The 27772-nt window shown below is 39.0% G+C and overlaps 1 protein-coding gene across 4 annotated transcripts in view; it reads right to left on the bottom strand.

Annotated features, from left to right (window-relative positions):
• The window catches only part of yeats2 (YEATS domain containing 2), a 46121-nt gene that overhangs the window by 3952 nt on the left and 14397 nt on the right, over positions 1-27772 (bottom strand). For all 4 annotated transcript variants that reach the window (XM_015361288.2, XM_069197358.1, XM_069197359.1 and 1 more), the window contains 18 exons: positions 25523-25634; positions 24977-25021; positions 23920-24112; positions 22374-22610; positions 21359-21511; positions 19616-19719; positions 18091-18195; positions 15999-16181; positions 14390-14648; positions 10213-10374; positions 9262-9377; positions 7414-7563; positions 5250-5420; positions 3237-3561; positions 2809-2943; positions 1794-1916; positions 426-543; positions 122-198 (listed from right to left, as the gene is read on the bottom strand). In XM_015361288.2, the coding sequence (XP_015216774.2) occupies positions 122-198; positions 426-543; positions 1794-1916; positions 2809-2943; positions 3237-3561; positions 5250-5420; positions 7414-7563; positions 9262-9377; positions 10213-10374; positions 14390-14648; positions 15999-16181; positions 18091-18195; positions 19616-19719; positions 21359-21511; positions 22374-22610; positions 23920-24112; positions 24977-25021; positions 25523-25634 (2768 nt within the window). The remainder of the gene's footprint in view (positions 1-121; positions 199-425; positions 544-1793; positions 1917-2808; positions 2944-3236; positions 3562-5249; positions 5421-7413; positions 7564-9261; positions 9378-10212; positions 10375-14389; positions 14649-15998; positions 16182-18090; positions 18196-19615; positions 19720-21358; positions 21512-22373; positions 22611-23919; positions 24113-24976; positions 25022-25522; positions 25635-27772) is intronic.

Here is a 27772-nt window from a genome sequence, read left to right as displayed (position 1 = left end):
TGTGCTCTTTTATTTTATAGAATAAAGCACAGTCATCGTCAGAAAACAGCAAATTGTGGGGACAAAGAAAAAACAAGTGGTTAAGAAAAAGTAATTGAAACACTGCACAGAAAGTGCTTACTTTTTTCCGGTACAATGAGTGGAATTTTTTTCACCACAGCTGTTAATAACTGGTGCAGGTTCTCCACATGATCCGTGCTGAAAAAAATAACAGGATAACCAAAAACAAAGTACTGTGTTAGTGATGTCAGTGCTTTACTGATAAAGTCACTAAATCACTGACAAAATTACTGTTTTGACTACACAGAACAAGACCCGACTATGCCTGTTACTTATAACTTTTTGCTAGTTATTAATGATCTCAGCATTGCTATTTCATGAGGAAACACCACTCTGGTAGGGGAAATCACCACAAACGTCCGTACTTGATGTATTCGTGAGGTATCTCAGTGCCTTGCTCGACTTTCACTGTCATGGGAGCCGTCACTGAGGGTACTGCTGCACTACTGGTACTGGGTCCTGCCACACCAGGCTCTGTCTTCACTGCAGCCAAGAAAAAGCACAGGTCACAATTAGCTACTAAACACCAAACAGTTTAGATGGGTTTAATGACCTCCTATTGTCTGTAATCCTGCTTCTGTTCTTGTGCTCTGCAGTCTCAGAAGCACGACTTTTAAAGAAAAGATCACAATACAGCCTCACTTGAAAGGTAGTAGCAATGAAATGCCCCTTGAAAGCTACAGGCAAACCTGCACTTAATACAGTACTATTATTTCATCCGCCAGTACCAAAGTCTGCTTTGAAAAACAACAGTTACAACAGAACAGTTAGAACTGTCTGGAACATTAGTCATTATAGTGCAAAACAGTAATTCTTGTTTCTTTCCATGTTTGTCTTTTATTGGTTTATTTAATGCGCCAAAAAATACTCACATTACATAACATAGGCAAATCATCAAGAAAAATGCACAGAAGCAACTTGAAGTAGTACAACAAAGTACAACAAAATACTACTAAAGTATCAATACGTATTTCATAAAATATATTTCAAAGCGACTTTATGGGCTGCTCAGAATGCACACCTTCACTTTAATTTAAAACCCCTAGGAAAAATGACAACTCCAAAAAGTAGTACTGCTTCATTTATAGTACTTAACACCCATTTTAAAAAATCTTTCCCAAGAGACTCAGCATTATCTTTAAATTATTGCCCTGCTCACAATAAAACTGCATAAGGTTATAAATTTCACAAGGAAGAAAGCACATTAAATAGACAATAATTTTTGCCACCTTTCAGATAAGCTGGCAGTCCTCATATATACGAGATGAAATTGGCACAAAGCTTACAAGAGCAATTCCTCAGTAAATATTATCCACTATCCCTGTATGATAAGCAATGCAAGCAGGATGCATGTTAGGATCTTATTTTTTGACACTGTACTCTCTGAAAGCTGATCTAACAAGCACATGCTTAAAAAGTTGTTTTCTATCAATTATGCTTTGTCCATTCTTCAGCTCTCGTACACAATACAACATGCCTAGCACAACTTCTATGGTGTGCATCCATCGGAAAAGAGAACACCAAAAGATTTTTTCTACCCTCCTAAGACACTGGGGCTCCTATTCTAAACATAAGACTGGATGTGGGAGCTCAACCAAGATCCTGTGAGGGCAGGTGGACCGTAAAGTGATGTTTACATGCCTCCTTATTCTAGCTAAAAATACTAATTTTTGTTAAAGCTAACAAACATACAAATGAAACTGTAATGTGAACAGAGACGCAGGTGCTCTCACCCTGTGCTGTGGATGTCAACGGGGGGTGCTGTGCAGAACCACTGGGAACTGTGCTGGGTGTACTGGCTGCTGTAGGTCCAACAGCAGCTCCTGCCACTTTAGTGACAGAGCTGGACTGCACAACTGAAGAAAATGCAACAGACACAGAATACCAATGTTAGGATGACATTAATAAAAGTTACTCAATCAAAAGTAAGATTATTTTCTTTACGTAGGAACACAAAATACATTTGAGAGCAATTCTTAACTGGTGACGGCAAAAGTCATCCAATAAATCTCTTATTTAAGTCAGATCTTCACAATACTGAAATATTATATCAAACATGATTGGTATCAATTTAAGGAGAACATCAAAGAAGAATGCAACATACATTTATTACAATATAAAACAAAACAAAATTAAATTAAAACACAGTACCTGTAAATTACTCATTTCAGGTATAGCAACGTATGAATGAACTAGGTCACAACCAGGAACTTGCATCTTTGGAACCCAAAATTCACCGTTTTTCCTTTTAATTTCCAGACTTAAAAAAGAACCCTGCACCTGAATTATTCAGGTCACCTAAAACACTTCACAGTCAAAAGGGAATGATTCTGTTCGACAGACCAGAGCTGCTTGATAATTTAAACTTTTAACCAAGGCCCACATGGCCTAATGAGGCTTAAGCTGTAATCAATGAACAAAAGCTCCTTTCTGCTTAGTAGTCTGTTTTCGCTCAGAACACTTAGATTTGTGTGGCAAGTATTTGTATAATCCAACGAACTGGGCTTTTTTTAGAGTCTACAAAGATGTTTTAACACTGCTGTCCAATCTCAGGACACGCTACAAATACATCCAGAGGAATTTGAGAGTTAACATTTCTTTGTTAATGCCAATGTGACCCCATGGGGTCCCCAGTGTTGCTGCAGTCCAGTGAAACTGCATATGATTTCAACTTAAAATCACGTTGCCTGGCAAACAGATTTGCACTCGACAACACAGCACGCTGAAAACATTGCTTGTCCCCTTCACCTTTGCTGACGGGCATCAGTATGGTCTGCACTCCTCCTGTGGCAGTGCTCACCCCCAGCTGCTTGAGCTGGTTGGCAGGGATGGTGAGAACAGCCTGTTGTGTGTTGGACTGGCCTGAGTGGATCTTTAGCATGCCTGGAGAAACAAAACACTACTGAATTGGCATTGGACTTTTGCCAGAGTAAAAATGTTCCAGCTTGACTTGGAAAATGAACAGCTGTCATGTCTTAAAACTCTGTGTGGATGGAAAAAAAAATCTGCATACGACACATCCATACCAGCCAATGGATACACGCACTATGAAACTGTTAATTCAAAAATAACATTCATGGTGCACACCAGGAAAAAAAAGACAATTTACCCATTTATGAATGGATTAAACATTTTTGGATGTTATACGTTGCTTTTTATTGTCCTTGTCCGCCTACCTGAAAGAGTGGCTGCTGTCTTCCCACTCACAGTGGTCCCGCTGGTCACCAGAGATGCTGCCGTGACAAGAGAGGGACTAGCACTCTTAGGGACACTGACCACAGCGGAACTGGCACCCTTGGCGATGCTGACAACTGGCACGTTGACACTTTTAGCCACTGTGACCATGGCAGGGATGGCACTCTTGGCCACAGTGGCTGCTGAGCTGCTGGCACTCTTGGCCACACTGATGACAGCCGCCTGGCTGGCTGCCACAAGCACAGGGTGCTGGACCACAGGCTTTGCTCCTGGGGCCGCCAGACTGGAGCTGCCCACTTCAGGAGGCTGAGAAGAAACAATCGAGAGATACTTAAAGCCTGTGGGACTGTGGGAGGGACAAGTCATATTCTGGAAGGCAGAGTATCGCCTCACTGGCTTAGAACTGCCATTTTCCTCTGATCCATCTGTGCTATCATTTTCAGACTGTAGTGGCTACATAACGGGAAATTTCAGGAAATCCAATTCTGTATCAGCAGAATGACCATAGCTTGCTTCTTGCAGGAAAATGACCTGTATGTTTTTTGACCATTAAGAAGTAACACGTTGAGAGCTGGGAGACGAAACTGACATCTTTGGTGGGCCAGGGGAGATCTTTGATATCTTCAGAGTGAGTGGTGGAGCGTTGTAGTTTTGCAACACAGGAGATGTCGCGGTGGGCATGAAGACAAGTGTTGCATTGTTCACGCCAACTGATGGAAGTACGACGAGGTGGAGAGGAACATGGCTGATGCAGGCTGAAGTCAACCTTACAGCTCAGTAAAATACCCTAACAAAATCTATGCGCTAACATTCTTTCAGTTCCTGCAAGTCAGTCCAAGAGTTCTCCTGTTCTAGCAGGACACTAAAAGACCACACAGGGCCATGATTACAATGGCACGACTTATAAGACAATTTAGTCATGGTCTTGTTGTGGCCAGCCTTTTCCCCTGAAATAATATTAATACCTGCAAAGCATTTTATTCAAGTTAAAACCACAGAAAGAAATACAGAGATACTAAGCAGATTTGCATTTCACTATAAAGATCTCTAAAAAACATTCTGAGACTGAAGTAAAATTGTGTTACTCGGGGGAAAAAAGTAATGGAGCCCATGGGGTCTGCTTTTAACGAGCTGATTTCCATGCGTTTTTCACACAACACTCCAGACTTCATCCATATCGTATATCACAATCAACTTCAGTTACTGCATTTTACTTTCAGTAAAACCTTTGAACAGTCTTTTATTTCTATATAAATAAGCACAGAACCACAGAAGGTTTAAATTGAATTTACTTCTAGTTCAAGAAAGACATTTAAAAAAAATGGATCACCAAGGACGTGTTCCTTAATATTAACTGTTTGGGGAAAATATTTTTAGCAGATCTCTCTAAGCTGTCACTGCCTTGCAAGAAAAATAAAACAGATTTTCTGTCTCGGTCTAGCACTTGTTATGCAACACTGTGTACTGTTTAGTAGCTTCTGTTCACAGCATCTGTTACTGTGTTAGCCGCAGTGCAATCTGTTCTGACATTTCTTCCCTAGTAAATGGGGCCTGCATTCCAAACCTCTCGCAATATTTTCTTTCCATGAAGCAAAACAAATTTCCCCTTTGCTCTCCCCCACAACTTTATACATAAAGAGCACTGGGCTACCAAGCCGTGTTGCGAGTGCACAGCTGTCAGGATTTTCTAGTGCAAAACTGTTTGTTCCAACATCTATGATGTTCTCCGGTATAAATCCCCTGGACATTTTAACACTAAAGTAAAATACCATTGAGGCAAAGGGGAAAAATCTAAAAATAGTACTGTTTTAACCAGGAAAGAAAAAAGATAAAGGATGAACGTCTTTTTGCTGATTGTAAAATTAACAATCCTGGTCCAGCCTGATGACACAGAATAACAAGGTCAGGCAATCAGAAAGGACGACAGCAGGCTCTGCCCCTGAAGCGGTTGCTCTCCTGCCCAGCGGGTGCCCAGCGGGTGTGGAGGGACTGACCTGCTGTGCGGCGGGGACAGTGGCGAGGCCAGCCGGAGCTCCGGCAGAGCTGGCAGCAGTTATCACGCCTCCTGTCATTCGCAGAGTGGTGGTGCCGGGCTTCGACAGGTGAGCCGCTTTGACTGACCCGTCTGACAACTTCACCGTGGAGCCCTGGGTGCCTCCCACCACCTTTAAAACACAGGATGCATTGGACCATAGCGTTCACACACTGGAATGTGAGCAGAGATGCAGGTGCTCTCACCTTGTGCTGTGGATGTCAATTAGGGGGGCAGAAGCACTGGGAACTGATGGACATATGGATTGAATGGATATACAGTAATAAGCAGCTGTCTCAGATACACTACTTTTTCTCGAAAGTTATTCAGGCTTCAAAAATCATCAGATACAGGCAGAATGCTTAGAAATTCGACTGCAGTTTTGTAACAAATATTTATTAGCAGTACGCAGTTTCACTGCCTTTATAGATGAACTTGTCAAGGGTCAGCAATGGACGGATGTGACTAGGGCCAGTTATTCCACAGTACTATGTAAAATTGTGTCACTGCATGATAAAAACCACATAATTAAATCTCAATGTTAAATGGGATTTTCTAAATTAAAATTAAAATAGAAACCCAAATGATCTACAGTTATTAACTCTACGTCTCTGGAATAAAGAAGAGACTCTCACACACCAATATTGCTCTTATCTCAAAACACACTATAACTGCTGACATTTAAACAATTAAACTAGAGTGTAATATATGTGTTCCACTGCCTCTTTGCTTTATCTCTCATTTTTTATGAGAATTGTGACCTAACAAAACTGAGGGGCATACAAAATCCCTTAGTTCATTAGGGTTTAAAAATGTCTTGAAATCAAAACGAACCAATTTTGTTCAGATACAAACCACAAAAGAAAAAAAATGTTTCACAGGAACACAACAGCACAGAAAAATACTGCACTACCTATTAAACTCATAGGTTTTAGCTGTTATCACAGAATGATTAGTAAACATAGCTTAATAACTTTACCTTTACCGTGTCACATTTTCGTAACAAACTATTAAAGAATATTGTTTTTTGCCAATTGGATTTTATTACACACTATGCATAAAAAAGTAAAGTCTTGTGAATGGTCCAACTAATGAAAATATAAAGAGGAAAACAATGAGAAATAATGAGACCCACTGTACCATGCATGTAAGCCTCAATGTCACGGTTGTTAAACTTAATCAGATCAGCTGGGGCAGATCGTTTGATCAGCCAAAGCAGCGTGTGTGAAAGGTCCCTTATTGCAGCTGACTGCTTCACAGTAATCATCGAAAGCATTTCTTAATTGCCCAGGCATGCATAAAAACTCTAAATACAAAAAGCAAATAAACGATTTTATTTAAGAGCCTTGACTTTAAAAAAAGGTAGTAAACAGAGGCATCGCTCCTTGCTATACTTACAGTACTTTTAGTGGTGCAACTCCTGTAAGGATATACCTACAGTAACAAAATGTGATTATTTCTCCACAACGACAATCTCAGTAATTAGGAACCCCCATTCTAGACTGCTCAGCTGCAGTCTCTTTTAGCAAAGATCATATGTTGATGACCCAGATACTGTAAGTTACGAAAATTACTCATGGGGCAAAACAAAATCGAAAACTCTTTTACATCCATCATCTTATGATGTGAGAGAAATGCTAAATGATGCTAAAAATGCTGTGCAAAAACAAGCACGATGGCTTGTTGCATACGTTTGAGAAAAAGCGGTATGATAAAACACTTTAATGTTTCCCTTCAAACTCTTGCCTTTGAAGGTATAACGTTTGAAGGTAAACACTAAAGTGATTTAATTCAAGAGTTGGAATATGATTCTATTACGCTTCTTACTGTTCTATAACAATATTAGGAATAATACTTTTTAAAAAAAGAAGATGCACAATATTTGTGCAGCCAGTAATTTTGAGTTCAGAATAGAAAAGGTGCCAATCTAGATTTAGAAAAGCTATTAGCTTAGGAACCCGCCATCACATGTTTTGTGGCAGTGATTTCTCAGTTCTGCTTGTTCATTCCTAAAATAACCTCAGCAAAAGTGGAATCCTGACATAAATAACATAATATGAAATAAAAACACAGCTCAAAGACAGAAAGTCAGAAGGTTGTAGTGATGTGCTTCGCTGTGGCTTTACCTGAGCCAGAATGGCCGCCTTCTGCCCAGCAGTGACCCTGATGGCTTGCTGTGTGATGGAAGAGGGGGAGGAGACACTGTGACCGGAGGAGCCCGCAGCTCCTTGCTTCCCGGAGCCCTGCGGGGCTGGCTGCCCCACCAGAAATGTCCCCTGGAAACATCAATGCACTGTTTAATCAATATGAACTAAAATAACAGCAACATTCTCTAAAAGCACTGGGGATCCGATAACAAGGGCAGTAGATAGCAGCTGAATTACATGTTACCTTACATAATCATCTCTCCCCCTGGCAAGGGCAAAGGAGTTTTTTAAAAGGGGCAGTATGACACACATGTGAAAAACAGGAACCTCCATGGTTTTGTATATCAAGATGGGCTTCAGACCTGTATGATTTCTTCCATAGTCCTACATACTGTATCTCTGCAGGATATTTTCTTTTCTGGATTAACAGGCTGGTTTTCAAAGCAAAACTCACTCCCCATTTTCTGAAGGACTGTATGGGCGTGAAGGTGCAATGCAGCATGAGACAAAACTGAGACGAAGAAGGAAAACTAAGAAAAGTTTCAGAAATTCAGTTGGAATTTGTTTGCTGTTGCAAAAACGAGTCATCACAATTTACACTTTTGAAAAGAACTACTGAAGTGATTCCATCTGCTGGCCCAGTTCATAAGGCATCCAGAAGAGCACCCACTCTTTCACATCTTCACATACAATAGACCAACAGTGTCTCTGAAACAGCCTATTAGCATTATATTGCTCCTGAAAGAACAAAAACTTTAATTCTTTTACAAAACTCAGGTTAACTCATACATTCACATTTCTTTAGTCTTTAGAATATTGTAAAAAAAGTAACTCATTTTATCTTTCACTAACACTGATGCACTGAGCTACTGTAAATAAACTGAAAGTACAGCCTAGCCATATCCTACTCCCTCTGTGTAGTCAACCTTTACCCTGACACTTGGAAAATGAAACGAAAAAAGCCATGGAAAACGAAACGAAAACAATATGTTGATCGTTGATAGATGATGATGTTGTATTCCATTGTCAGGGGTTATTAACTTCAAGGGGAAATAAGAAATCACATGAAATCTCATGTAGAAAGTATAGTACACCCTTTCTTTAATCTTGCTAATGTTTATCACACATGCATTTTACTGACACATTTCCTTGTATAGCTATCAATAGTGGAAAAAGCGGAAAACATGAAATATTACTGGCTAAGAAGCTAGATGTCTCTGTGCCCATCTATCTTTAGAATGATTGTGATGGTTAACGATCAAAGCATCTATCTTTTTTTGGCTTTTCCAAATTCATTCTACAAGTATTGTAAAGTGGATCATAATCATTAATGTACATAGCACAAAAGCAAAAGTTAAATACGTATTACAAATATTGCACTAAAGTATAACAGCAATTGCACTCCAACAAATTCAGGATTAGTTGAGACACAAATTACTAACAAAGAAAAATTAGATTTAAACTTGGAGCTATTGGAAAATGAAAAACCAAAGATTCTATGAACCACAAAGATAAGAATCTGCCAAATTAAAATCTGGAAAGCAAACACAGCCGGCTCCAAGTACAGTATGTATTCATGCTTGCTTTACTTTGTCATCTAGTAAAAAAACAGTTCATTTGTGATATGGTCCAAATAGAGAAAAGCATGGATCTTATACTGAAAATTAAAAAATCATAAATTTCCACCCAATGTCTAACAGACAATATTAGTAGCTACAAAATGAAAGTCAATGCCCTGCAGAAATTTGACATGGGCAGTTAATAAAAGTTTGGGCTGAAGAGCATCTTCAGAAGTTGCTATAAGTAAGAAAAGCTTTGTATACACACCTGTGGTGTTTGTTTGAGGATGTAGGAGGTACACGATAGGTTTTGGGGGAGACTGCTGCTTGTGGGAGTCTGGGAACCTCCTCCACTTGTGGTAGTAGCACTTTGGGACTGCTGGCCTATGTAGAAAAAATCAGTAAGGTTTCTTACACTATGAAAATGATCTAATACTTTAAGCACTACAACCCTCATTGTAGTGAAACCCAGAATGCTCATTATAATGCAGCCTAATATTGTATGCCCTTTTCAGGTTTGGCTAATGAGGCCTGTTATGTGCCACTGTAAATCCAAACTGCTCAGTTTATCTGCTATAATCAGTCAGTTTATTCTCCTCCCACTAGTGGCAAATGAAAGGGTACACACTACGTTTTCACAGGAAACAATGAAAAAAGATGAGATTAAGAAACCACAATTTCTCCAGTAATATATTTATTAATATGCAACTCTGTTATATCAGAAAGAATAAGGTTTAAGAATTTAAAATTAAAAGTGACTACGTGAAGTCACCATTATCTTTGAAACACTAGGAAAGACCTAATGCAAATGAAGAAATGAAGAAAACAATGCAATCCTAGTGCTCCCATATTGAACATCACAATATACTCCTAATAAAAAAATCACATGGTTATTTGCACCATTATATGGCAGAATCTGGAAAAGCACAATCTAAATCTCAACCTTTCATTGTTGTCTGCTTCGAAGACAGCCAAGATATAATTTGGTCTAGTTTTCTATGAGTAACTAGTATTTATCCAATGGGGGAGTAAAAAATAAAAGATGAAGACAAGGAAAAATAATAAAACAGAAAAAGATCCTCTTGAACAACCAATTTATTAAACCTTAAAACGACACTGGGCACTTGATATCAAAGGATTTTGCGTTCTTTCAACGCACTGAAAAGCCAAAAGAAAACAGAACATGTCAGAACGAGGACAGGGCATCAGCGGGGCCTACCTGAAGGATTAGAAGCCCGCAGTATGGCTCCCTGTGGTATCAGCAGAAGCTTGCCTTTGCCTGAAGGATTCTTGCTGTTGGTTGTCAGGTAGAGTTTTGTGCCTGGAGGTAGATTGGCCAGGTTTGCGAGGTTGTTAGCTGGAAGCTGGAGCGTAGCCATAACTAAATAACAAGGAGGAAAAACAAGACAAAAACACAAAAAATCGATTACTGATGATGTAACCAAGTTATAATGTAGACTATTCTGAAAACAGTTAACTCTGAAGTACTTCAGAGAATGATTGGGCCAGCTTTATGCACAATACCTGCTTGGAATAATAACCACAAGACACTAAAAGGGGAAAAATAATAGAAAACAAAGTCCAAATATTTTTTTATTTACAGAGCTAAACCAAAAAAATATATTTAGGAGTAAAAGACAGTGGAACACAGTATTCCTCTTATTGTAGTAAACTAATTTAAGCAAGTGGAACTTTCTGAGATCCCATGCCTTTCAATGGGTAACATTTTCTGCTCAGAGAATTACCTCTGCTACACATACTTAACACCAAGATTAGGATGAAGTGTCACAAAAGCTAATCTTTCTTCCCACTAATGCAATGTGATACAGTGAAACTCCAGTTGCAGATGGACCATGCCATAATGACACTACAGGGAATACTTAAACTTTAACTGAAACTGAAAATCTCCTACTGTATCACTAAAACACATGAAACAAAATGTAAATAAAATAAAAGAATAGTTTTTAACTGACATCCTATCATGTACTCTCCTGCGTTTTCTGCAGACAGTATTAAGGTAGATTTAGGGTCATGCCTATCAATGAAGCAGCAAGAGCTTAATCAAAATGCATTCTGTCAGGTGCATTATCAGTCAATTTTTTTTTCCAGAAGAAGAATAATCAGAACTTATCTCTAAAGCAATTATTTCACCTTCATGCATTTTTGAATTAGAACATTAAATACATCGAGGCAAATCCTTCCAAATTTCTTCTAAATTAAAGCTAAAGTGCAAATCAACTGTTTGTCCTAATCCAAAAAATAAATCTTTTAATACTAGAAGCAAAGATGTCATCGAAAAAAGCTCAAAGCTGAACATAATATTAGGTAACATGAAAAACTCCACTTTACTGTTAGAAAAATTCCATCACTTTTATCCAATGCAAAATTCCACATTTTCTCACCAACAGATTTTAATTTTGAAAAACAAAAACAAAGAGAAATGCAAGATACAACATCAAACTGTGGGCAGCTTCTCTCCCTATCTCTTGAAAGTGACTTGTTATTACAAAGCAGCCAAATTATCCACCACAACAAAAATCAATGAGTGCAAATCAATATGTAGCACAGAAAGAGAGATCTGAACTATGCAAGTTTCCCTAAGAGAAAAGCAAGTACTACAACCCATGGGACACATACAGGGATTGATGCGCCGAATAAAAATCATTTTAGAATAAAAATAAACAGGATTTTTGTTTTTGGTGTCACCAACATTTTTTAGCTCTTCATAATGTGAACCTTAATAATACACAATCAGACTGTTGGTGCTCCTAATTGAGGTTTTGATCTTTCATGGCTGTCATTGATTTAAACTAATCTCAGGATTAGGAATCTGGCAGCTGTCTTGCCTCTCAGGAAGCAAACCCACATGGACTTCCCAGTGCCACAAACCTGGATGGAAACCTAAACTTGTTTCTTTGGAAACGTGATGGCTATTCACTCAGCAGCAAGTTGCAGAAGCACTGAATGGCTACCTAACCTAGATGACCACATAATCTGGGGCATCATAAAAATAGTACCCTGTGCTGCCAACCAGTCTCAATGTGAAGACTGTGGGTACTGCCAGTGATGTATAACACTTGAAATGTGCTAAACTGTAAATGTGCACTCCTTCTAACAGCACACCCAGATTTGTAGATCTGTATATAAAATTAAATGCTGGCATTTTCAAATTATTCAGAATTTAAAAAAATGGGAAGTCTTAGGAAGTGAGTGTCTTATATTGGGGGTTCATGTTTTCCCGTAAAATCATTTTTGTATTGCCGCTGGTTGGATCATTAGCTTTGCCATTTATGCTAGCATTCTCATTGCTGTACTGAAAAATCACAGCATATGCTACTTCATCATTGCAAGAGATATGACACTATCGCTATAGTAATTGGAAAAAAAATGAAATAATGGATATTAAACATGCCTAAGAAAAAAAAAGCTCCACATCTAGTCTGTAATATAATGTCAAAGATATTCTCCTGCATCTATTATAGGCCTAGTGAATTGCCTTTTGTACTTCAGTGACAAGAGAACTAATATATATTTAATGGCCTTCTAAAACTTAGGACACTGTACTTGCACAGTACAACTATCAGCTATGATAACTACATGTCTTATGAATTCTGAAGTATTCTTTCTAATTTCCAAATAGCTTGACAGAAAAGTAAAATGGAATTTTCAGTTTATTAATTTCACGCAAGATTGCAGAACTGCAGGAAACATAAAATGAAACAAAGGACAATGTCCCTCATTCACACTGCTGATTACAAGAGTGCTTTGTTTCTGAGCCAAGCTTATAAAAACTAATCAGTTCTATTTTATTTGAAACGAGATATCGGGGGTAATCTGAAAAATCCTCCCTTCCTTAAACTTCCTAGAACTCTGTTCTACCCTATTTCTATGAAGTAAAAGTAGATACCTGAGTTTAAATTACTTTGCTTCCATATGTTAATGTATTAATAACAATTCAAAAACTGCATCGATTTTTATAATAATTATTCCTTACACTTATATAGCACTTTTCTGGACACTCCACTCAAAGCTCTTTACATGTAATGGGGACTCCCCTCCACCACCACCAATGTGCAGCCCCACCTTAATGACACGATAGGAGTCATAAGTGAGTACACAGTATGCTCACCACACATCAGTGAGGAGGACAACAGAGTAATGAAGCCAACTCATACATTGGGATTATTAGGAGGCCAATGGAAAGTTGGTTTAGGCTAATGGGTAACACCCCTACTCTTTTCAAGAAATGCCCTGGGATTTTTAATGACTACAGAGTGTCAGGACATGGGTTTGACATCTAATCTGAAGGATGGAGGCTTTTTACAGTATAGTGTCCCCGTCACTACACTGGGGCATTAGGACTCACACAGACTACAAGAGTGCCCTGGGTCCCACTAACACCACTTCCAGCTACAACCTTAGTTTATTATATAATTATAGCAACCTTAGTTTTTCCCAGGAGGTCTCCCATCCAGGTACTGACCAGGCTCACACCTGCTTAGCTTCAGTGGGTTGCCAGTCGTGAGTTGCAGGGTGATATGGCTTCTGGCATTTTGTCATCAAGAACTTCTTTGTCACTCAACAGACCATTAAAACTTCTTACAGTGATGTTATTTTGTGCATTACCCTCTTGGCCTTTCATCAGAACTGAGCCAGGCTTTGAGAACGGACACAATCAGACAAACTCAACAAATCAAACCCTGAGAACGAGTTTCATTGACTGTCAGAACAGTTGTGAGGCATGGAAAAGACAACCAAAGAGCTTTGCAAGTATAACTTGGCAGAAATTCTACACAAACATATTTTTAGCACATGTTTTTGATAATACAATGAGAAAATATTTGTTCTAAAACCCTAGTTAGATTTCATAGAATTTGTACAGAGACAGGTTCTTTATTTAATATCTAAGAATATAATGACTTCAGGGTTTTTTGCTCACACAATTTAGATTTTTTTCTTGTAAATGGCTTTAACAATATAATGTTCTCACAGATGTTATCTCCCTTGTTCCAAAGTATCACTGTTGGAAAAAAAAATAGACTAAAAACACTTGTTATTTTCTGAGAAATAACAAGTGAAAGGACTCTACTTATATTAAATCACTGTAAATGTCATGCCAGAAATCTAAGAACAGCAATGCCCCTGACATTCTTGCAGAATGTTATCTTGGAGATTTCACTGCCTGCACAGCTTCTGAACACTTAATTTCTCATTACTCGTTAATTTTGTGAAACTATACCTGTGAGTCTCTCTCTGAGTCGACAGCAACCCTCTCTATTGAGGAACATTCAGAAGCGCCACCTTGATGAATAAAAGGCACTCTGACTCTGAACACCAGAAGGAAATAATACAGTAGCTTCACAGAGCCCACTAGGATTCTGAACCTATCACGTTACCTGAGCCCTGGCCTCCAGTCTTGGCTGTCCCAGCAGAAGAGCTCTGTGCCTTGGTGACGGTCTGCACGGACTGACCAACAATTGTGCCACTGGCTCCGCTCACTATAGCCTTGGCCACACCCTGGGCGATCACCTGTTTCTGCCCCATCACCTTGGAGGCGGCTGGGCTGGACTTGGCTACCAGGATCTGACCACTGCTGATAGCCACTGCCTGCTTCACTGCTGACTGCAGAGCTGAGCCCACTGGGATACCCACGACCTGGGGGGGAGAACACACAGCTCACAACCACGCCTCTGTCAGGGGAGTGTGGGGGCTACTTATTATAGGTTATCTTCGTTTTCATCATCATCATGTTCCCAACCAATAACTGTGTCAAGCCAAGCAAAAGAGAGCAACAGCACATAGATATGGGAACTTCTGCAGCATCACAATTCGAGTTCAAAACTGTTAGAGAGTGGTAAAACAGCAGATGTTCCAGACCTCCATCATCACAAGGGAATATGTGACTACATTTCCATATAAGAGAATTTTGCAACATAATTGGCTGCTGTAAAAATGGTTTAACCTTTACTTCAAGTTGTACAGTATAACATTGCATATATGATATTTATAGTGGCTCTTGAATTGAAATAACACATACTAATAATAAAATACAACTCAATCTGCAAAACTACTAAGCAGAATCCACTGAAGTACCTCAAAACACGGGTGTTTAACTGTATAGAAATAGTACATTTTTGTTACTAATCTACTAAGGAGTACTGCAGTTTAAAAACATCTTCAGCACTTTTTTTAAATGCTCCACACGTTTTGCAGGTACGCATTAAGTAATCCTTAATGAAAATAAGCTGAATCAGTATTCCAGAGGAGTCAGGGGAATTATGCAACAGTCTATAAGGATCTGACACAAACATGAACATCAGCAAGTGGGGGGATGGACTTATTTTGATGTTGCCTGAAGCAGGCTTCTGAACCACTGTAATAAAAAGAAAAAAAAGGGTTTGAACATCCCCTACCATACCTTGTTACTTCTGAAACAAAAAATAACACTTACAGGATTTAACATGAATAAACTATTTTCATGTACAATATATTCACTAATATTTTGTGTGACTATTTTCTTTTACTATTACATGGCACATGGTATTACTAGTACACAGCTATTAAGGTTAGTCATTTTCAGCTCCAGTCCCTGAATGGAAGGCCCCGGGTTTTTGTGCCACTGCACCTTAATTATTTTCAGACGTTAGCAAAGCTTAATTGATTTTTCATCACGGCTTCAAGTGCTCGATTACATGAATATAAAATGTGCAGAGGTTGTAAGTTTGAGGTCTGACCTACGCATCGGCCATTTATTGTTAATACCAGTGGAAGCAAGCCTGCCATCTGTTCGAAGCAAGATACATCACCAATAGCAACTTCTGTATACTAAAACTCCTTTAAATGGATAGGCAGTTTGGTTTTTGAACGCGTGGGAGTTAGAAATACATGAAAATCATGAAAACTAAAATTCTGGAACAACCGGCAACACTATCCCTCTCATTTGACTCATCAGGATGGTGTGTACATGACAAGAGACTTCAGAGACAGTTGAGAAAGATGATGGACCTTGTTCTGTGTGGCTCCAGCACCAGCAGCACTGGTCTGTTTCTGTGGTGACACAGCAATCATGTGACCACCCTTCACTGCGACAAACTGCTGTGCCGGCTGCTGTGAGGTTGCCGTGGAAACAAGCATCTGCTGCTGTTGCTGCTGTTGAGGAGCCTCCCCGGGCTCCTGTTTAATAATGACCTGAAAAACAGAGAGAGCCCAGGGTCACGCTAGCCCACTTTCACACTGCGATATGCATTCTTTTTTCACACATTGCATACAGCCAATCACCTGGAGTTATTCACACTAGAATACTTGTCCATTTAATGTCAACCCTAAGCTCTTTTTTTAAAAAAAAACAACTCTTTAATCCTTAAATTTATGACCAGAAGTTACAAGGGGAAAATGTGTCACAGCGCAAGCTAAAAAGGGACAATTCAACACTGAAAAGTAAAAATAAAAAAGAAAAAACAATGTTTTGGTTGTAGGGGCAGACATGAATACAGTATTTGGTGAGATGAATACTGTCTTTACAGAAAAGACAAGCTAAAGTCAACTCTCCTGTGAGCTGATATGCAAATCTCTGCAAAATCCAACATGTAAAGCTTTATTTTTGGATCCTCAACTCATGTTAAATCTTGTCATTCTGTAGTGGGTCATGCTGACACCCACGTCATTAGTGCTGCAAAGGTTACAGACAGGACAATATTTCATCTTCACAAGGGAAGAGCAATTAGATACTGGTTCCAGGATTCAATGTTTCCTAAAGGGAATCAAGTTATTCTCTGCAGAGAACATCACTGAGGAGATGTCCTACTTATATAGCTTTTGATGTGAATGGCACATACATGTGCCCAAGATAGCATCTGGTTTATTAGTCTGTGGCGATAAAAGAAAGACATTAGCAGCAACAGAAAACTTCAAAAGCTCCTATGTAGCTCAACCCAGAATGAACAAGACAAGATTATGCCAAAACTGGCAGTGAGTTTGGACTCAGGGATACACTAGAAAAAAAAGGTCAACTTGTTTCGACCAAAAATAAAAACAGTTCTACAAAGTCATAAAACAACTGTAAACACATGCATTACTTTTCTTGAATTGACTTTTCTGCACATTAATCAATAAAGAAACATTATTAAATAAATAATTTTTAGAAAATAGCTATAGTTCCATTCACTCATGCTTGTATAAACTATCATGTCATCAAGTGAAATACACAGGCGATCTAATTACTTGTATTATAAGCACATGCTATGACAGTTATATAGGACTCAAATGTAAAAAAACTAATTGTAATAAATATAATATATTTTTATATTTAAACACCAACATTATCAGTGGTCAAGACTATATGTTTCAACAGCTCTGTTTACACAATTTATTTACCATATATTTACACTGATTCCATATGCGTTTCACATGGACACTGAAATGTAAAACAACATCTGGATATACAGTGCATAGGACCATAGCAGTGATGTTTCAGTAAGATTCTCTAAAGAAGATTGTCCAGCTGATCAAACTAATTCCTTCTTAAAAAATGTAAAAGCAACTTCACAATAGTCAGAAACTCAAGATAATTTACTTGTGCCTGGGTAATTGCTTGGGAAACTGGAAAACATTAGGACATTAGATGGAATGATCAAAATAAATCAATCTAGGATTGCACTGTGAAATATAAAGTACCCCTTCCTTAGAATGCACTAAATTAGTTTCCCCCGAAAGCATGTTTATAGTTATGTGCAACTGCTATATGGCTGATGTTTTTTTAAAATCAAGAAAATAATTCAATAGACCTTTATAGATCTTTTTTCATTTTCAACTTTTCCTTAAAGGGACTTTTTCTCCAAAAGCCTCAAAAGCATTCCCTTAATTTCTCATATATTTATTGCTCTTGTAAAGAAATGTGTAAATGAATAATTCTAAGACTTTAATAAAGCAAAAACCCAAAAGTTATTATCAACAAATTAAAATGACAAGTAAGATCACCAATTACTTTTGTTTTGTTTTTGCATTCTGTGACATACTTTTTTGCCACGTTACTTCCAAAGCACTACAGGGCCTGTGCGATTTTTTCCAACCTCTTAATACAGCTGATTTGCTGGCTCACCTTTGTGAAGGCACCCAGTCCCCCGGACAAAGGCTTTGTGCTCTGAACCTTGGACTGGCTTCCAATCGGACAGAGAGGTGGCATGGCTGCAAACAGTGATTCTTCCTGCCAACAAAACAAACAGGACGCAATCATGACCAGCAAGCACCGGGCTTTCTCCAGTTAAAAGATACGAGAAGAGAAATATGCAAAGAAGAACATGCATATAAACTGTATTTCATGGTTGATAAATGTGTTTAGATAACAGATTGTAGGTTTAGGATAAGGAGGAAACAATTTGTCCCTATGTTGGTCTATAGTGAAGGCTGTATGCTTCACACTTTATAATATCAGTGAAAAACAGAAATATAAATTCTTACTTTTCCTTTAGTATTGTGTACATAATGCAAAAGAAAACTGAAAAATCTGATACATCATCTCAGTCATTTGGTATTTTGGAAAAAAGGCATGTGAAGCAACTATAAATAACAGTGACTCAGTCACAACCCTAAAGGTTTCAGGACAGCCTGCAGTCAGGCAGCTGCTGTTGCTGATCCTCTTTAAAAGTTCAGTGTGGCATCTTCACTGTGCTAAATTAAGGATCCCTTTCTGTCATCAACAGAAAGAGGCTTCCATTGCTTTCTCTGGATAAGGCACAACAATCAATAAAGATTCGACAGGCCATTCCCAGCATGTTTTTATGTCTGTATTACAACACATCACCACTTATTGCTATGGGCATGATGTCAATAAGAGTCAAATGCCTTTAGTTTCAGTACTAAACATTGAGAAACAAGAGCACCAAACGTAATATTAATGTACTGTAAGTGGAAACTTATACCTTTCATATTTTGTATGATGCTGTAACATAGGAAAGGGGGAAGATGGGCAAAAGGGCATTGCTTATTTGCAAGAATTATTTAGATCCACCTTTTATACCAGTAGCCACATCATACATACAGTATAGCACATTACTTAGTCAGAGGTGACAGGGCGTATCTTAAATTGTTACCCCATAGTCTCACCAAGCAACTATCCAGTAGAGGGCACTGCATTTCAATAAAATGTGAAGTTTTCTCCATATTTACTACAGGAGAGGCCCAGCCTTTATTTCTCATACCAACTTCTCAAGTCTAGCACATGTCAAGGATGCAGTGCTCCTTTGTCACTGCGCCATTTTGAAGAGGTTTCGGACAAACACAGCAAAAACTAAAAGCTAAACTAGGCAAACTGCGCCCCCATGTAAAGCCGAGAAGACGAAAGATTATACACCTTGCAAGAGATGATACACTGTAAACTGTACACTGATACACCGTAAAACCATGCACAGTTAAGAAGACTTGTGAAATAAGTTAAAAAGTAAAAGCATCACCATAATAATCGTCAGTGTTCTTTTTCAATTTCAAAATGTTGGTATTGGTGTTAAAAGTAAACAAACGTTTAGTCAGATTTTATCTATGCACCTTATTCCTCCTAATTCAGATTAAAGACTTTTTAATTCCTACAAAGGGTTTTTAACAAACCATCATTGAGCCTGGGAGCTTACCTTCACTCCCGACGTGATGAAGCTGGTGCCGTGGACTTTGGGTGCTGGTGATCGTGCTCCCTGAGACACCTGGGGGGAGCTGGACTGCTTGCCTGTCGGACTTCCTGTGGCAAAGAATCACAAAACTGAACTATTAGCTGTCCCAAAAAAATGCAGTATGTGTTTATCACAAAAGCTTCTCTCAACATCTTTTTATTTCAGAATTCCCTCTTGAACTGGGAAGGACAACAACTTGTTTGGTGGAATTTAAGGATCCTACAGGAGCTCCAGGCTCTCAGAATCAAAGATAGTTCCCGGTTTCCACAACATATGTATTGTTCTAAATTAGCAAGACAATTTTCCACAGGACCCTTTACTCCCACCAAAATGTTGAAATACATGAGAAAATTATTTTAATGCAAGTTCATGAGTTATGTAACTTATTGGTAATATATATATATTTAACTGATTTCACAGTAGACAAGTAATTCTGTGGAAAATTCCACATTAATGCGATTCCCCAGGGAGTGATACAAGTACAGTTCAAGTACCAAAAATACACACAGAAGGGCCGTTTAACTGTTTGTCATGCACAACTTTCAAAATAAAGAAAATGCTTTATCAGCTGCTTCAAATCACACTATATTCATGTAGGACTACAGCATAGATGTAACCAATTTTCCAAAGGCAGGTGACTGAAGTGGATCATTGTGAGGAGTATGTAGAATCAAGAAAACCCCTAACAGCTACAAAATGAAACTATGATACTGTTGTGAGCCTGTTGCCTACCTCCCTCATTGTAAGTCTTTAATACCCACCAAGAGCAGTTCCTTTAGGACTCTCATCTATCCTCTTTAATCTCTCCCTGTCACCAGGCCGCAGCAAGCAGCAGGCTTGTAGCCATAGAAACCTTCAGAACAGTGCTTTCTCACTGCATGTTATCATTTTTGTGGGCTTAGAATAAAGACTGTTTTTTAAAAACAAGTTTCCAAAGGCATGTTTATCACTCTCCATAACTGACAAAGGACAGCTGCTCTGGCTCTGTGCAAGCTTGCTCTTTAATGCATTCATATTTTTTTATTTCTGTACAGTGCTTTAAAACTAAGAAATTGTAAGGAGAGCAGGACAGGTACACTAAAATTGTGGAGCCCATGTATGGGATGCAGCTTTGCACAGCTGAGTTGAGTGTCTTTTAAAAACCAAAAGCGAAAAGAGCTGGAAACACGATTGAGTCTCATTTTTTTCTGCATCAGGACATTTAAGATGGATGAGTATGCAGATATGCATAGTTTTTTTCCTGAACCTACCCCTCAGTAAAGGTTTCCTAAAGTGCTGAGACGTACACAGTGAAGAAACCTTAGTCAGCTTACAGTAACAAAACAAACACACATGTGCCACTTAGTCTGGGAGAAATATTGCTTTTGAAGTGTTTGGTTTAGCATTACTCAAACATGTTAGATACAGTACATTAGGTTAAATCGATGGTACACGGTCATACCAAGATAGATATATACAGTAGATGAAACATAGTAGGCAGATCAAATAAACAATGAAAAAACATACATAACGGAGAAAAAGGAAAAATTAGGTCTGTTGATGGCAGATTGTGGGGACACACATGGATACAGGGCAACAGAAAAAAAGAATATAGACATCTTCTAATGATAAACCAGCAGGATACGGTCTCTAAGATGAGAGAGGTGTTAAAATGTCAGCTAGGGGTAGCTGCTGCAGCACTGCAATAGTGAGAAGGCCTTGCGGTACCTGCAGCCGAGGATGCCATGCCAATGCCCTGCCCAGGCTTGTCCACGATGATGTAGGGGTTGTTGATGACAGAGGAAGCCGGCTTCATGTGCACTGGGGTGGAGGTGGGGGTGCGGGGTAGGGGGGAATGACTGGGGGTGGAGATGGGAGAGCCTGGAGCACAGAAAGAAATAAAGACAAGCATTCAATAAGCCCACTGTAGTCAGCAGCTTCACTGACTGGTCTTGGGCAAGATGGTAAGCCCAACCAGGAGATGGCCGTCCTGTCCATCCTAACCAGGTTGTTTAGGTCTGCTGTGTTATTTGTTACTGCAAGCATTTACTTTTTTTTTTTACCAAATAGCTTCCACTCCACTCCCCAGGTCAGCCTACATCATTTGGTGGATAATACCCAAGTGGAGAAGAAGCTACTTTATGTGATCTTTTAAATATCTCAAGTGAAATGCCACAGTCTGTTACAGGTTGAATAATTTAATTTGTTCCTTTCATCAAGTAGTATAGGGCACAAGTAACTACTTTCTAAATTAGAAACCAGATGTCCAAGCTAGTGGCCTTCAAGCACTTCGTTTTATTAGTATACACAATCAAAACTGCAGAGTGCTGAAAGAACTGATCCCAAAAGAATTGTCCTATGCTCACAACTGTAAACATGTTTTTATAAATACATAAAGGATTACATTACAACAGATAAGGAAGCTAGAAGAACTGTTAAAAAAAAGAAAAAGAAGAATTTGGTCAGCAAAAGATCTGAGTGAGTCACCAACAGGGTTTCTAGTTCTGTACTGAAGTTTTTTTCTCTTGTGTAAACATCCTGCACAAGAGTCTAGGAAGGTCCTCTGTGAGGTTTTTAGAATTATTACTAGACAAGCATGAAGAATAATAAAAAACAAGAGTATCAACAGGGCAGCATCACATTCAACAAATGTAATACAACACGCTTGAAGCAAAGTAACTTAAAAGTGATTTACTTTTAACCAATATAAGACGACACACCTGCTTCAAGAGAACTTGGGTACCTGATACAATCTTGCAGCTCATAGTGATTGGCTGGAAAGACTTCCCAGGGGACTCCGCAGGGTTGGGTGCCTGTCCCTGCGGCACGATTTTACAGCTTGCTGTGATTGGTTGAAAGGCAGAGTTCCCATGGGAACCAAGAGTGATTTTCTCAGTGGCTTTGGGCCGAGTTGGTGTGCGCTCTGAGGAGAGGAGGGTGTAGCCAGTGGATCTGCCAGCTTCACTTTTGATAGGGAATCCTAAAGGAGACAGAAAGTAAGTAAGCTGTTTGTTGGAGAACATGACTTCATAACTGTAGATTAATATGCTCCAGGATTTTCAACCTGCTGCTGAATCACCAATGAAGTAAACCTTTGGCAGGTGAAGAGATCAAGTTAATTCATACCTTTTCTGTTTTACTCTTTGCTGTCTGACACTACTAATTGCAAGATTAACAGCCTTTCATAAATCATCCTTATTAGCATACAGCAATGTTAATTTTGGAAATAGAGAAGACTAAGATGAAGACAGTGGGACATTATTCTGAAAAGGCTTTGAAATATGAGCAATTTCTGAACATTCCACAGCTTGCTATCTCTTATTATGCATTTGAACATCATACTGTAGTATTAATTTATGTTGCCCATGTATTTCTCATATGTCACTTACATTTCTACCCATTTATACACCTAGGCATTAACTAGAGCAAAGCAAGTGAAGTTCCTTGCTCAGGGGTACATCAGTAATGTCCCACCTGGAATATGAACCCCCAGAACAAAGTATTAAGTCCAGAGCCCTGTCCACTCCAATTTTCACATGGCCTTTTAACATTGTGACCTTACACAGCTATTTATGAAGAGGTTCCTACCAACTCCATTTGTGTGTCTTCCTAGTTTTTGAACATCATGTGCTTTCTGCTTAAAACAGAGCTCTGCATCAATTAGGTTTTGCAATAATGAACACAATTCTGTGAAAAAATACCCTTAGAAAAACCTATAAAAGAGGACTGAAGTGAGCAATTTAAAGTTTAGCTCTGTGCTGGCAGTGACATGCATGTCCAAAGAATTACCTCCAATATAAATAACATCTTTTCAGATGCTACTGTGGAATAGTAGAATGGAATTTCAGTATTAAATTTCACATATTGGAGATATGAGTCATGAAAAAAAAATCACACATTAGCTCTATGGACAGTGATAATTAATCAACAAAGATCTCTTACAGTTTGCACATTAAAATGCAATCTGTTTTTATCAAGTAGGCGAAAAACTGCTGTGTGTCTCAAGACATTATCTTCACCCCTAGATTTAACAGGAATTGGCTTTTCAACTTTGGCGAAGAGAAAAATCAAAACAGGAGGGGGCAAAAACAATTGACTATCCCAAAGAAATAATATACTCCACACTGAAGTCTGATAAGCACACAGGGCACCACCTACTTTATCACTGCTTCACTTGAGAAATCATTTCCTCCATGCATTCGTTTTCCCCAGAAAAAAACGTTACGGTAGGAATCCCAGCGAAAAACAAGGGCTGAAATGAAGAGCCTTCCACGCGGACACCTGCTCACCTTTCTCTGCCGTGCTGAGTGAGTCCTGAGTGAGGCGGACCGGGGAGGACGAGCGGCCTGCCGAGGGCCCGGGAGTCTGGGGAGCGGAGGAGGGGGTATCGGGCTGAGCAGATGCTGGCTGGCGGGAGGAAGAGCAGGGGAAAGGGAAGAAGTCCTCCCCCAGGGAGTTTCGGTGCAGCTCCACGTCCACCACCTCCCGGGCAAAAAGAGAGAGGTGAAGAAAGAGTTTTGATTGTGTAAATGAAGAGGGTATTGTGTTTGTTACTATTGGGTGGGCAGCACAGCACTGTCCTGTTAAAACGCCACTAACGGAAAACTGGAAGGGCAGAGAATGAAAGAGAGGGAAGAGTGAAAGAGGGCAGAAAATGGGAAGAGGACTGAAAAAGACTGGAAGGAAAGTTGAAAATAAGAGATCAAGTTCTTATGAAGGCCAGGGAGGAACAAAGAAAGGAAAGGAGATGTAGGAAGTCAGAGTATGCAGTAACACAAGTGAAGGGTGTGACTGAAGTTCGTTCCCAAGCGATACACAACACAAGTTGAAGACAACAAGAAAGGATGTTTTCACAATGAGATGGTTTGGCTCTTCCAAGTCACCCAGTCATTTGCAGCTGCAAGGACTAATTAGGAACACATGCTTCAGTTTCAGATTTCAGTTTTTAGCAGCTTGCTTCGTTTCATTCTGAGGTTAAAACTTGACCAGCATCTTTCAGTACCGCCTAGCCAACTGGTGAGGTTTTTTTCTAATGCTTTTGTTTTTATGCTTTTACATAAAAACAAGGTCACAATAATCACCACACTCTATGAATCATCACACAGATTAAAACGAATGTCACCTGAGACCACTGTTTATGCTTTTTAGGTACACAATAGTCTTTATGAAGTTCGAGGCCAGGAAATCCTAGGAGAACCTTGTAGGCCGTGTAGTGTTAATTGACTAATATCAAAACAGAGAACAAAACCGATAAATCAGATGCTACAAAACAAGGAAAGGTCTATGGCTGCATATTTTAGGCATAACATGATCAAACTGTTCGGCCTCCAGCTCACGGCACCTTACCGTTTCTGCACCAAGGGTCTGCAGACCAGTGTAAGTTCTGTCAAGCTGTGTGAAAAGAAAAGCAAGGGGAATAATCAGGTGAGCAGCTCTACTTCAGAGAAACAAACTGCCTTGCCTAGAAGGCAGCTAATTGAAACTGCAAAAAAGAACAGCAACACAGACTAATATAAATGTATTCCACGCAAACAGCAACAAGAAATGAATATGTCATTATAACAAGTTAGTATATTCAAATAAAAATACGTACACTTTTAGGTGGATTTCAGCAGACAAAGAATATATTAAAAACTGCCTAATAGATATTTATCTGACTTTCATTACATACTGGCTCTCAACAGGATTGTCTGCATTTTCCCGTTTTGCTTTCATTTTTTCTTTTGTACTTCATTTACTGTACAAAAGTCAATGCAGTAGTTTACTAATGGTACTGTCTTTCTCGGTGACCCCTGCTGATCCCACGCTGCACACATCCTCTCTTTTAAGAATGCGAAATGCCAGCGGAAACAGAGACAGCAGACTTGATTTTCCCAACAGCGGTCGCCCTACCTTCAGATGGTGAATGATATCGATGCGTTTGTTTCGGGGGTCCTTGAAGTGTATCTGCACTCGAACGGGAAACTCCCCCCAGCCTCGCCGGGTCAGGTGGAAAGGTGGCTCACTGTGGCACAAAGACATCAACAAAGCACGACACTCAGCTGTCAATTACAGAGCAGTAAAGATACGTCTCAGGGCCAAAGCTGTGATTGATCGCACTCACAATTTTAAAAGCCAAATTCAAAGACACAGTCAAGGTTTACTTACTAAACCTTGAAAATCAGAGCATTTCCCGACCACCACTGTCTGTTTGATTTACCCAACAACGAAAGTGTTTGGCTAAGCTTTTTTGGGGGCATTTGCCTGGATAGTACCTGTTCCTTTTTCTTGTGCCCTGCTCTTTATTTGTTCTGCTCTAAGTTCACAAAATGTTGCACACAAAAATGCTGCTTTCATTGAGTTTCCAGCTAGCTTATCAGTACTTTGAAACACTTTGAAAACAAAGATACGAAACTGCACATAATCCCTAAGAGGTGAAAAATGTAACAGCACAGAAAACGGAATTGAGATAGGAAGCCACATATATCAAGGAACTAACAAGGCACACTTCAAATGAGTATTTAAGAGTATTGAAAAGAAAAAAGAAAAAAAATATAGAAAATCAGATATGACAGACCCTGAAAACTGAATCCTGAGGCTTAATGGTTTAAGTTAAACACTCACCCACAGCAAACTTCTAAAAGAGTTTTCATTGAAAATGAAACAGGACCCATTTAAGATCAACATGCTGTGTCATTAAAATAAGGCTTGCTTTCTAGAGAGGCCTGTCCTGGAATGGCATGATCTCCTGGTCTTTTTACATTAGCGAGCCAGTGGCTGGGGCAGATCACTGTTAACCTTGCTGTGTAATAGTTAATATTTCTTAACAATGTACAGGGGAATGTATGTAAATGTACCACTGGTGTACATACAGTACAGAAGGGGTCCCTGTTATAATTCACTCTGAAATATGTTTACCTCAATAATGTTGTCAAGCTATTGGGGCTGCAGTTAAAAAAATCACTTGCATTTACGTGTACTGTATTTGGGTAGCTACAATCGACACTTAGTCCCAAACCCTACTCTATTCCATTCATTCTTATAGGAAAAACCTCTCTGATTTAAGGTGAATTTAAGTTTATGCCCTTAACATCCCCAACCCTTCATACTTACATTTTTCTTATTGGGAAAACTTTCCCCATATATCTTATCTTGCTATAAGTTACTTTCTTATAACAAATATCGGAGACCCTCTGTATATGCCTTGCTACCATTACACTGGTAATGCTTATTTTAGAAGGTAAATGTTTTTTTCTTCAGTACATAATGCTGGGTTTTCTTGCATACATATGGGTTCTCTCATTATATTTAGTTCCCGTAAATATTTGTATACTAGTTATGTAAGTAACATATCTAGATATATGTAACCATTACGTGCAAACCTTACATGATTAGTATCATGGAAGAATTTAAGATTGTGACTTCACAAGCCACTTGAGGGCAGTGTGAACATAAGAATATAAAGCTTTTTTAGTGTTAGCTTAAATACAGTTTGAATTCTTGTGACACTAAAAAGTACTAAATAAAATATGGCCTAGAATAAACCAAACTGAGTATGCGAGGAATGTCCAGAATCATGTTAAGAAAGACAACCTAGTGACCGGCAGGAACTATTCAAGATGACCGCTGGCACTATTGTGACATTTTTGGGGTCAAATTCCAGTCTTCAAGAACAAATGGGTCTCCCCAGACAAGAAGCACTATTGTCATTATCCTGTATCTAGTCTTTCTTTATCTGTATCTAGTCTTTCTAGTCCTTCTAAGTACTAGTACGTTTAAGCATGAATGAATGAGCAATTCTAGTCAGCAAGAAAAACTAAATGAGTGGCTGCTGAATCTTTCATAAGTACAAACTGAAACTGCAATCAACTATAGGCCTGGTGACAAAAGCATCTCTGCCCTCAGGATTGTCCAAATAACTTCAAAAAAGAAACCGCAAGTCATACAATGAAAATGAACTGTTTTTTTCTATGTAAACACATCCTTATACTGTGGCTGAATTGTTTTAGATTTCTATAGAATACAGCTTCTCTGTCAACTGAAACATCTTCAGCTGGAAAGGAAATGTAGCCTCAACAATTCACTTTAAAAATATGCCAATCAATAAACAACTGAAAGCAAACAGCACAAACGTCCTCACTGAGCACCCCTTTTCCTAAAAAA

The sequence above is a fragment of the Lepisosteus oculatus genome, chromosome 13 (assembly GCF_040954835.1).
Source record: "Lepisosteus oculatus isolate fLepOcu1 chromosome 13, fLepOcu1.hap2, whole genome shotgun sequence".
In the NCBI taxonomy this organism is placed as follows: Eukaryota; Metazoa; Chordata; class Actinopteri; order Semionotiformes; family Lepisosteidae; genus Lepisosteus; species Lepisosteus oculatus.
The sequence above is the reverse complement of the archived record's forward strand: the minus strand, read 5'-3'. Positions and strand labels throughout refer to the sequence as shown.